Here is a 12,245-nt window from a genome sequence, read left to right on the forward strand (position 1 = left end):
TCCCTGCAAAATAGGTTCATTATTAATAGGGGAACATTAACTAACAGACATTAATTATGGCTGTCATTAGACCCAATAAATGCTCCTAATAAATAATATAGAAAGCATAAAATTCACATTTATTGAATATATGTATATACGTATATGCATATGGATATTTAGTATTTCTATAGACTAATATATATTATATTTTCAGCATTTATTGGTAATCGAAATGAAACAGGTTATTCCATTTATTTGATTACTTGAAAGGTCTCAGCTATCATTATTTCTGTTTCCCAAGTAATTTTTTTTTATTATTTATTTGCTAAATAACTTCACCAAATCACTATAAATACTCTCTTCTACCTCTCTTTAACTTACCCTGCAATAGCTTCTTCTCTATCATACAGTTCCATTGTTCTTTTGGTATGGTGTAGTTCCATTGTTTATTTCTCCCACCTATGTACATCTGAATTCTGAACTTCTGAAACTACTCAAAAAATTGTACTTATTAAGTTCTTCTTCCTAATCTTACATGCAGTTTCTATAGTTCTTTTTGGTATTTCTTTCCAACAAAACTCTTTTCTTCTATATTACTATTTCAGTTGTAGCTACTATATTGAAGTTTCTGAACTTCTTTTGTATATATTTTACCTGTGTTGTGTCTCTGTCATTTCTTTATTTCTTCTTTTTTGTGTTTTGATCACCACCTTTTTTGAGTAGTTTCAGCTTCATTGTCAGCAACTTTTTATAGTTTCCTTCCTCTCTTCTTCCATCTTATGGAATGTTTATGCTTAGCACTTGCAAAGAATAAGCATATGTATTAGTCTATATGTTTATGATTCTGAACTTTATCTATTTATCTTACAGTGATATATCAGTGTCCACCATGGCCCCCTATGTTACCTTGCTCAAGAATCTCCATACAGCCATTACTAATTTTGTCATCAAGGTCTATTGTGTTCGTGTGTTTGGAGGTCTTCCGGATGACAATAGAGATATCAGCACAGAATCTGTCTTTCATGATGGTATGCCTGAAATTTACCATGTCTCTGTCATTTAGTAGTTTTCCTTTTCATCCTTCATGTCATTACCCTTTATCATATATGGAATATGGAATTTGGAATCTGGAATGTAATAATAATCACCTACAAAAGAATGCACAGTTAAGTTAGTTGAAGTGTTATGTTTCTGACATAAGTCTAATAAGTCTAATTAAGTGTAATAAGTTTAATAATTCTAACAGTAGTAATATCTATTATCTATTATATTCTTCCATTTCTATTGTCTTATATCTTGCTTATATCTAAGGGCTTATTCCTCTTATTTTCAGGGTACCTACATCCAAGCCACATTCCCAAAAATGGTTCTACAGAACCTTCAACACAAGCCTAGAGAAGGAGGGATCTATTATATCAAAAACTTCTTTGTTAGGAAAAACACACTTAGAAACAGAGCCACTAATCATCTTTTTAGACTCTTTATGAACTATAAGACTGAGATGTATGAAGTCAGAGACAATGATTTTCCACCTATAGTGTATTCATTTAAACCATTTGGGGATATATCAAACATCAATGAGATTGATGAGCATGCACCTTTTTTTGGTATAACTCTTTGTTTATATTTATTGTTTTTGAACTTATTTTTCACTTTATTGATCATGTATTTCATTTTACTTTGCAGACATCATTGGTGTCATCACTTCCCCAGGTAGTGTAGTGAAGCAAAGTAGATACAGACTAATTGAAGTTCAAATCAGTGATGAGAAGTATGTTTTATACTTGCTGCTCATTTTTTTTGTTTGCTATTTTTTTTTTCTTTTTTTCATATTGAAACTAAATTTGCTACTTTTTTGACAGCCATAACAAGATATTCTGTACAATTTGGGATGCCAATGTGGAATCTTATATGTCTCAATTGTCTAAGGCTGAAGGGACTGTTCCTATAATCATTGTACAGTTTTGTAAGCCTAATATATTCAGAGGTCTGTTTCTATCTTTTTTATTTGTAGTTTTGTAAAAGTGATGTATTGGTTTAATGTTTCCTTATTATATTTTTAGGTGAGGTTGGTGTGTCTACTCATTATCAAGCTTCCAAGGTTTTGATTAATGCTGATCTTGATGTTGTGAAGGAATTTAGGAGCAGGTACTGTTACCTAATACCCAATGCTATATAAATAGTTTGTTTAGTGATTGACTATAACAAATTTTAAATGTAATCTATAGGATAAAGCATGATGATAGATTTGTTGCACAAGGAATGGTTGATCAATCTGGAGTAAAACTTAGTAGAGAGTTCGATGATCTTGATGTGAAGTCCCTTGGTGATATTGGCTGTTTGGAGGTATTTTAATTTCCTGTTTGTAAATAGTTTTGTAGTGTAAATGCAAATCTTATTAAAGGTCAGATAGTCATTTTATATCCAGAATTTTTACTTTTGAAGTACTAAATTTGGAATAGTATATTTCTTATTTTGGTCATCAGGATGGATCATATTGGGTTTTTGGAAAAGTGGAATCAATTGAGCCTCATTTTGGTGAATGGTATTATTTAGCATGCAAGACTTGTGTTAAGAAACTTAGAGTGTTGGATGACAAGAAGTATAGATGTGACTTTTGTATTAAGAACTTTGATGTTGCTGTGAAAAGGTATTATTCATCTTCTCATTTTTAATTCTGAAGATTTGTGTTTCTTTACAGTTTATTTGAATTTTAATGAAGTTATTAAGTTCAATCCCTTCTTTCTCAGGTTTAGGTTTGTGGTGAACATTGTTGATGACTCAAGTAATGCATCACTTCTATTATGGGACAGAGAAGTGGTTCAACTTATTGGAAAAAGGGTCAGTGACATGATAGGGAGTAATATGGAGGTAATTACAAATTAGTGACATATCTTAAATTCATTAGTGTTATCCAAATATATTTTACTCTGTCTTTCTTTTTTCTGTTCCAGAATTCTGTTATGGAGTATCTTCCTAAGAAAATTGAGGAGCTTTTGTTGGGGAAAGAAATTTTGTTTAAGATTCAAAACAAGAATAGCAAGGAATTTTACCGTAGATATCCATATACGGTTAACAAGATTTGTAATATTCCAGAAGTTGTTGAGAAATATGTTCCTAAGAATATTGCTTCACAAGTTCTCAATACCGATGTCAAGCTTGCTGATTTACTCTTTGGAGCTGATATTGTTGAGGTATTTTTTTGAGAAATTATGCTCAGCTTTGTTATTTATCTTCTTAGTCATCTGAAATTCTTATTATCTTATTATTTTAGGTATGTAGCAAAGAATTTGTCACTCCTGATTTCTCAACTGTTACTAAGCAAAGTGGTTATGAAAACATCGGTGAAGGAAGTGTAAAGCGATGTTTGTTAGATGAATTTGATGCAGAGGAAGTAATCTGTTCTGATAAGATCAAGAAGAAAATGAAGAAGGTGAATGTCATTGAAGATGATGATTATGAGGAAGCAATTAGCTACACTCAGGATTTATCTGGTGCTGATTAATTGAAGACATGTTTTAAGTTCTTAACTGTTTTAAGTTAGTTGAAGTGTTTTTTGAACTTATCTGAACTTCTATTTTGGTTAGTTGGTTTAATTGGTGGATTGTTAGTGGACTATCTTACAACTCTTATCAGTTCTGTGTTCTTTTGGTAGTTCTTTGTAATGATGGTTTATGTCTTTTTCATCACTTTTGTATCTTTTTGTTGCATTCCAGTGGGGATGTAGGATAAGGCATTCTAATTTTTGTTTAATCAAGAGAAAGATTTTGCACTCTTTCTCTTTAATCTTTATTTTTGCAATCCCATATACTGTGTTGGTTTTTCACTATCTCTTTTTCTGTTATATTAATAGACAGTGTAAAGAAAGGGTTTTTAAAGTAAATATACAGAATTATAAAATGGTTTAGCATATTCAGACAAGGACATACTTAAATCCTAAGTATCTTAAAAATTATGCCTTCAAATTAGTAATTTTTTTAAAGGCTTCTGTACCTATTAATTTGAATGTTCATCTCTTTCTAACTCAGCTTTCTAACTCAACTTTCTAACTCAACTTTCTAACTCAACTTTCTAACTCAATCAGAAATGACATACTTTCTCTTTCTAAATCAGCCTAAAGACATCCGAAACTATTTTTCTAATATATATTCATGTTTTATGTCAGTCAAGTATAAGCCAACCTAAAACCTTATTATAGGACAACATTAGTAACTCTCTGCAGCAAAAGGAGGCAGTCTCTGATATATCTATATACCATACTACAAATAAGTATTATTTGAAACCAAATAATACTTCCTCTAAATTATGTAAATCTCATGAAAATTAAAAATTATAAGTGTTGTAGGTTCAAATTAATAACTTATTTGTGTCAAATCTACTTAATGGAGCCAAAATTCTTGATTTATATTCAATACTATCACATTGCATGCATCTGTTTTTACAATCATATAGAATAAAAAAAAATTCAAACAGATATTCTCTTAAAAATATTTCTGAAACTATCTTTCACTAACATTATACATAGTATTTAAATTTTCCTATCATTCATATAAACAGATCTTAGCTATCAGCATGTGTTACAAATTCTGCAATATTTTTTCTAAATATTCATATCCAGGTGTTTTTAACACCTAAAAGAACCATCAATCCTTTTTTTTTTTGGAAATTCAAAGGTCATGTTGAAATCTGTGTTGCTTTTGGAATGAACACCTTTTAAGAACACAATTTCTTTAAATATATCATTCAACTTTGAAGAGAGAAAGTTAAACAGATTTTGTGCTATTTGCAATGAAAAAGTTGAAGAGTTCTACAATCATAAAGGGTTGCTCATCTCAGGGTGTATCATCTGATGCTTCAAGTGAGTATTATACCTCTGAGTTTCTTGCTGAACTGCCTTCTAATCCCCTTTTATCTTCCTTCTTCTTGCATATTTCACTTTCTTTCAATTTTTTTCCTGTCAATGAACAATGTAAGTACTTTTTTAAGACCCCAGAAATGCATAACAGTTTAATATGCATATAACTTTCATTTTGAAGTATAATGTTATGTAGTCTCCATTTCACAGCAGAATAATCAAACACAAGTGCTATATCACTTCTGAAATTTATCAAAATCTTCATATTTTCAATAACTTGCTAAATTTTGAAACCTAATAGTGATATCCCTTTTTTTTCTATTTTCCGAATGAAAAATATGCTTGAATATAGTCTACTAACAACATTGCTGAATGAAATTGACAACAATCTGAAAAAAATGAACTTTGTTTGAGGTAACTTATCTCAGTCTGGTAGATTTGAACATCATTCTCGAAATAATTGTTGTCTGACTTTGCAATACTTTGGATCTATGATTTGAATCTTCGAAAGGCATCCAATCCTTCTCCGATACTGTGAAAAAAACAATTGATAAAGTTAGAATAGACCTAATCTTCGACTATTTTGGTATATTCGCGAAATTTTGTTGGAATATACCTGTAATAGATTCCGATTTCGATCTGTGGTCTGCCGTTCTGTCGCAATTCTTGAACCGATGACGGAGGCGACGCTTAGCAGTCGGCGAAGAAATTGTTGGCGATTTTTTTTCGTTGTCGATTTTGTAGATTTTAGGGTTGTTTTGGTAGATTTTAGTTGCAAATCTGGAGATTAGTTGTGGTATGTAGTCGATAAGGTATTGTGGTGTCCGGTCAGCGCCGATTGAGAGGAGAAGACGTCGTCTTCCGCTGAAGGAGATGGTTGTGAACTAGGGCTTTCTCTAAGGCGCCGACATTTTCATTCTCGAAAATGTGTATATATATATATATATTTTAAGGTATTGTTTTAATCCTTAAGTGTGTTAATTAATACTACTAATCTATAGTTTAGAAATCTTAATTAATTCCCCAATAACGTATTTTATATAAGAATTGGGCTTCGGTTCAAAATTATTGGGCCTAAGTTAAAAATCGTTTTGGGTTTTAATAATTTTTTTTTTTTGGTATTGTTTTCAATTTATTGGGCCAATATAACATTTTCTAATTATTATCTAATATTTTTGTTTAATATTTATATATAAATATATATAAATATTAAATTTTATTTTAATTGATAATTTTTAATTTTTTATTAGTTTATAGGTTAATTATAAAGTTTATGGTATGTATTTTTCTTATAATTTCATGTAATTAGTAATATTATGAACAATTATTTTTAAATAATGTTTGAAATTTTTTGTATAAGTATGAAATTCTATTTAATGTGCTGGGTTATTTAGGTGTGTATTATGAATATGTAATAAGTAGTATGAATTTTTTAAATTGTGTTTGGCCATCTAATTGTGTATAAGGTGTATTTAATTTGTTTTATTTATTTCAGCCATAATATTATGTAATTTGGTATATTATGTACAATGAAGTTTAAAGTATTAATATTTTTTTCATTATTTAGTATTTTTGTTTGGGTATTTGTTTTAAATTAGATATTAAACATTCGACCCAAACCAATCCAAAATCCCCATTGAATTAGAAAAATATGAACGCAGTCTAATTCGATTCCACCATCTCGACTATTTCCAAGGCTTAAATATAAATAGTTTCTATTCTTTATTTTCAATAATTTTTACATATTATTTATATATTCCTTATTTTTATTTAATTTGTTTTAAATATATTTTCTTATTTTTTAAAAATTACTTGGCCCGTGCATAGCACGGGTGGTAAAACTAGTTGGTTATAAATAGGCTTCCTTTAATTTATGTTTGAATGTTATTATAGAGTTCAATAGTAAGTAATATTATAATTTCCAACTTAATGTATTTTTTTTTATTGAATACATGATTATTGAATATAAAATATAATTATAAGTGAATGTTATTATAGAGTTCAATAGTAAGTAATATTATAATTTCCAACTTAATGTATTTTTTTTATTGAATACATGATTATTGAATGTAAAATATAATTATAAGTAGTATATCGTATATATTTAGTTCTTACAAAATTATTGATAAAGTGTCGTGGGTTGTTTATATAAATAGGTAGGTAGGATTTAAAAAATATAAAAACTCGGTGAATATGAATTATATTGAGTTTGGATTTTGGTCTAAAAGGATAGAGATGATTTTACGATTAACTTTAATAGTGCAGTCCTATATATCATCTTTGGCGCCTACAATTTGAGGAATCGGATCCTCTGTGGCACAACAGGAGCGGCTGTGTATTAAACGCAGCCTCCAACAAATGAAAGGCAGGTATTTTTTTTTTATTCTTTTTATTTCCTTTTCCTTTCTTTTACAATTTCATTTCTTTTTTCCTTTTCTTTTATTATATATTTTCGTATGAATTTATGGTAGTTGCATAATTTAAGTGAGTTTAATAATGTCTATGTCGGCTATTAATTCAGGCAAAAATATCCATATTAAATCTTCATTTGTAATTTATTTAAATAAAGAAAGGAAAAAAAAGAATGAAATTGTAAAAGAAAGGAAAAGGAAATAAAAAGAATGAAAAAAACATACCTGCGTTTCATTTGTTGGAGGCTGCATTTAATACACAGCAGAAGACACAGCAGCTTCAGTTGTGCGGCGAGGTTATAGTACATTTTCAATTATATTGCGAACGATATCCCCATTTTATAGGTTAGTTTCTTAAAAGACTACAGAATTTGTATAAAAAATTATACTACAACTAAACAAATTTTTTTATCAAAATGAATAATACACTTCAATTTTAAAATGATATTCTTGTTTATTTTATCTTTATAAAAATTAATTCTGTTTTAGTATTTACTTATGTTATCAATCGTATCTAAATATACAATGTTATTTTAATTTACTATAGGACATATATTAAAGAGTGAACTGCATAAAATGACCCTAACTTTTCGGCTTGTTGCATCGTTGATCCCTAACCAAAAAAAATCCAACCATAGGGGTCTGACAAAATATAAAATCACAAATCAGGTTTTTTCGGACAATAACACCCTTATGACCTGAAAGGGCATTCTCGCCTATTTACCGACGCCGCCAGTGCAGAGCTGTCTGCATACACCTGCAATATGCAGTTTGGCTGACATTCACCTAATGATGTGACTGAAATGTCATGTCTTATCTCCTCTCTCTCCCTTGAAAATAGTGTGTACCTGAATTGATATTCTATAAAAATTAAATCACATATTTTTCACTTCTCTCCTATTCACTTTCACTTGTAGTCATTTTCGCTCTCTCATCTCACTCCACTCCCGTTTGGTGCTGTGATTTTAGACTTTATATGTTATATTTGTTTGTTTAATTTTGGTATTTATATAATTTTCAAATAACCCTAACAGAGGAGCATTCCGAGAGGTTTTCCGAATAGGAAAGGACGACGGAGGTGGAATTGGCGACTTGCTTCCTCGATGAAGGGTAGAATAACGAGCGATCGAAATTGGAATCGCTGGAGAAGAAGTCGCCGTCGAGGGTTCCAACGCGGGAGAGGTGGAGGAAGGCACGGCGGCTGCGGAGCTGGGGTGGTGGCGGTGGTGGAGATGGGAGGAGGCGGAGAAATCGAGGCGGGAGAGGAGGGATTTCAAGGAGGGGTTGTTGTCGATGAGGGAGGAGAGGTAATAGGAGGCGCTCTGGACATTGGAGCGGAAGGTGAGGAGGAGAGAGGAGAGGAACACGAAGGTGAGGAGGTGGGAATAGAACAATGATGAGGTGTGGCGGAGGATTTGCGCGGTGGTGGTGTGGCGGAGGAGCGGGCGGCAGATCGCGGTGGCCGTCCATGGTGGAGGAGGGTTTCTGGATTTGGGGACTTTGGGTTTGTGGAATTTTTCAATCTTCAATCTGGGGATTTTGAAATTAAAAGAAAAACAAAAGAAAATAGGGAGCTCACTCTCTCTCCAAAAAGCTTGATTTGCTTTAGTTGAAATTTTATACTAGTAAAATAAATGCTGATTTGTTTTTTTTTTTTTTTTCTGTTTTTAAATAATATATTTCTATTAATTGTCACAATAATAGTATCATGGTTGCTTATTTTAAATAATTTTAGCTGTTGGTAGTTAATGGATTAACATTTGAGAATGTTGAGGTCTAAGTTTAGCTAAAAATATTAAAATAAGAATATAAGTAGGTTTTTGACTGATAATTATTGTTGTACTATAAAATAATGAATCAATTTGTGAGAAAGCAAAGGCTTTGCTGTCAAATTTCGATACAGCAAGACAACAAATTCACATTCAAGTCACTATTAACACATAAATTAATGATTTTTATATTTCAATGGAAACAGGTAGGTGATTCAAATAACTTTTGATTTTTGACATCTCTTATACATCAGCTTGTAGTCAAAGTCTAGGTGTGCAGAATTCTGCATGTTTGAAGCATAACTAGACTAAATTGCCCTTCAAGCCATTTGGGCATTTTCGTCTGAAAAATGGCAAAATATGCAAGGTTTGTGATTTTATATTTTGTCAGACCCCTATTGTGGGATTATATTTTGTTAGGGGTCAACGGTGCAACAAGTCAAAAAGTTAAGGCCCTTTTATGCAGTTCACTCTATATTAAAATATATTAGTTATTGTAATGAATACATATTCTTAATTATAAACATCATTATATATTCTTTGTTCTTGGTTTTTTTTTATTTTAGTCCACTCTCCTTAGAATTTATCTTCATTATTTGAAAATTTTATGACGGGAGGTAAATCTTTACAATTTTCATCCTATATTTACTCAATTATAGTTTTTAATACTTATATATTAATTAGTCTCTAATTAATTAAATAATACTACTAAGTTTATAAATTAAATTGCAAAATAAGGTGAAATTATATACTATATTTTAAATTAAATCTAACTTATAAAGTTTGTATAACTTCTTAATATAAAGAGTAGTGGTAATTGTCATATTATTCAAAACAAACAAGATGCATAAATTATTATCGTTATTTTAAGTGATAATTTACTTTTTATACATATATGCGGCAGGAAGTAAGAAATTTATTCTTTCCAATATTAAAAGTTTATCTTATTTTTATCACTTACTTTACTCTTTTTATCTCTCCTAATTTATTCATCTATCATATCTATTTTATTTTTATTAAATTCATTTAACACAAGTTCTTAAAAGTCTTCATAATGATAATATTTCTTATTTTTGTCAATTTGTATTGATAGTGTTGTAGCATGTCATTGGAGTGTGATTGCTTTCTTTGTATTAGATATTTTAAAGTGCTCTAATTAATATACTTTCAAAAATTTACAAATAATTAATTAAAATATTTTTTTATTTATCTAATATATATACTGTTATTGTACATTTCTTATTCCAATTATCTGAGTTTTACTCTTTGATCTTTACTTGCCCATATTTATTTATTTGTATATCTTATTCTAATTAACTCATATTCTTTGATCATTGGTCATCCATCTTCTCTTTATTTATTAATTTTATTATTTGCACTCCACTTAGATCATAAATTAAAATTGTATAAATGTTACATTTATTAGGGAGTAGTAAATTCTTCATTTATAGTGAGCCACGATAAGTAAATTTCTGTTTTTCTAAATTATCACATTGCTTTGAATTTTTATGCTCTATGTATTCATTATATTTTGTATTCATTATTCGAAACTCTTATGTCCCGTGCATAGCACGGGTGTTAATACTAGTTCTATGAATACAAAGGTAGAAATTGAATAAGAGCATTAGCAATGGAGGGCCGATGAGAGGGCCTTCCCCATCGGCCTTCATCGCCCCACCATAATAAAAAGGGCCTCCGTGCGCCCCCTCCCTCTCTCCCCCATATGGCCGATATATCGGCCCTAGCCGATGAGAAGGGCCCTCCGATCGGCCCTCCATAGTGGAGGAAGGGCCGCCGGTCGGCCCTTTGATCTTTTTTTATTTTATTTTTTGTGCTGAAACAGAATGAGAGAGATGAAGAAACATGGAGGAAGAAAGAAGAAGAATGGAGGAAGAAGAAGAAGAAGAAGAAGAAAGCGGCGGTTGTGATGAGGAAGATTAACCCTAATAATTTATATTTAAACTATAAATTAGTGGGCCAATAATTTTATTAAATAGATGGACTATAAATTAATGGACCACTAATTTTATTAAATTAATAGACTTAATTTAGGTTTTCATTTAGTTAATTAATATGTTGTCAAATATTTGAGATAAATTAAAATTTATTTAATAGTTTTAATCATAAATAGATCATATAACACGATTTAGTCAACTTCATAATATTTTTAGTCAATTCTCCTATACATTAGATGCATATTTATTTCGGAATAAATCGTATTATATGATCTATTTATGATTAAAACTATTAAATATTGATTAAATCTAAGGTGTCGTCGTACCTTATTGATGAAATATTAGACACTATCAAATATTGATTAAAACTATTAATTTGTTATTTATAGTAATTTTAATAATTAAAAATTTTTATTGATATTTAAAAATCAAAATTTAAAATTTAATTTTATAAAATTAAATCTAATATTAAAATAAAGAAACAAAGCGAAGTATGACAAAAGGGAAGAAAAATGATAATTTTGATAAAATATCAGATTTAGTACATAATTGAAATAATATCAGATTTAAAATGTAAAAAGACCAAATTGCCCAAACCCTCCAAAACCCCCTAAAAGGGTACTTTCGTCACGAAACAGTGAAAAAGGACCATTTTCGAGATAAACGCTTAGTCCAGGGTTGTTTGGAGATATTTTTAAAGTTCAGGGTTCATTGACGAGATAAATGCATTCATTGACGAGATAAATGCATAGTCTAGGGACTATTTTTGTAGTTCACTCTTTAATTTAATTAATTTAACATACTATTAAATATAGAAATGCTAAAAAAATTAAAATAAAATAATGATGATGTGGAAATAAAATGATGATGTGAAAATAATACTCCCTCCGTCCCACTTTAGGAGTCCCGATTGAGTTCGACACGGATATTAAGAAATATAATGGAAAGTTGGTGAAAAAAGATAGTGGAATGTGGGTCCTACTTTTATATATTAGTTTTATAATAAAATGTGAATGAGAAAAAGTGAGTGGAATGTGAGGCATATTATCAATAATGGAATATTTCAACCGGAACTTCTAAAGTAAGACAACTAAAAATAGTAAATCGAAACTTCTAAAGTGGGACGGTGGGAGTAAAAAATAAGGGCCCGCTCTAAAGCAGTCAGACTACTTGCATCTCAGTGTCTGACTGGATAAAGAATTTTGTACAGCCGTCCTCAATCATACAAAAATTAAACAAATTATTTAACCAATATTAATTCTGCAGACAGACC

The 12,245-nt window shown here is 30.0% G+C and overlaps 1 protein-coding gene across 1 annotated transcript; it reads left to right on the forward strand.

Moving 5' to 3' along the window:
- The first annotated feature begins 1,465 nt into the window (after positions 1-1,465).
- Positions 1,466-3,487, forward strand: LOC148923200 (replication protein A 70 kDa DNA-binding subunit D-like). Its single transcript, XM_089061426.1, has 9 exons — positions 1,466-1,589; positions 1,669-1,753; positions 1,845-1,969; positions 2,046-2,130; positions 2,211-2,328; positions 2,445-2,632; positions 2,733-2,853; positions 2,937-3,176; positions 3,257-3,487. Exons 1-9 carry the CDS (start codon positions 1,466-1,468, stop codon positions 3,485-3,487), a joined length of 1,317 nt encoding a protein of 438 aa, XP_088917552.1.
- Positions 3,488-12,245: the final 8,758 nt, after the last annotated feature.

Source organism: Salvia hispanica, chromosome 6 (genome assembly GCF_029641045.1).
Source record: "Salvia hispanica isolate PSC_SH4W2 chromosome 6, Shi_PSC_v1, whole genome shotgun sequence".
NCBI classification, from domain to species: domain Eukaryota; kingdom Viridiplantae; phylum Streptophyta; class Magnoliopsida; order Lamiales; family Lamiaceae; genus Salvia; species Salvia hispanica.

Bases quoted from the DNA above. Each gene is read 5' to 3' on its own strand.
- LOC148923200 (XM_089061426.1), top strand. From the start codon at position 1,466: ATGAACTATAAGACTGAGATGTATGAAGTCAGAGACAATGATTTTCCA. The intron at 2,329-2,444 runs GTATTTTAATTT...AATTTGGAATAG, and splicing joins GTGATATTGGCTGTTTGGAG to TATATTTCTTATTTTGGTCA. The intron at 2,854-2,936 runs GTAATTACAAAT...TTTCTGTTCCAG, and splicing joins TGATAGGGAGTAATATGGAG to AATTCTGTTATGGAGTATCT.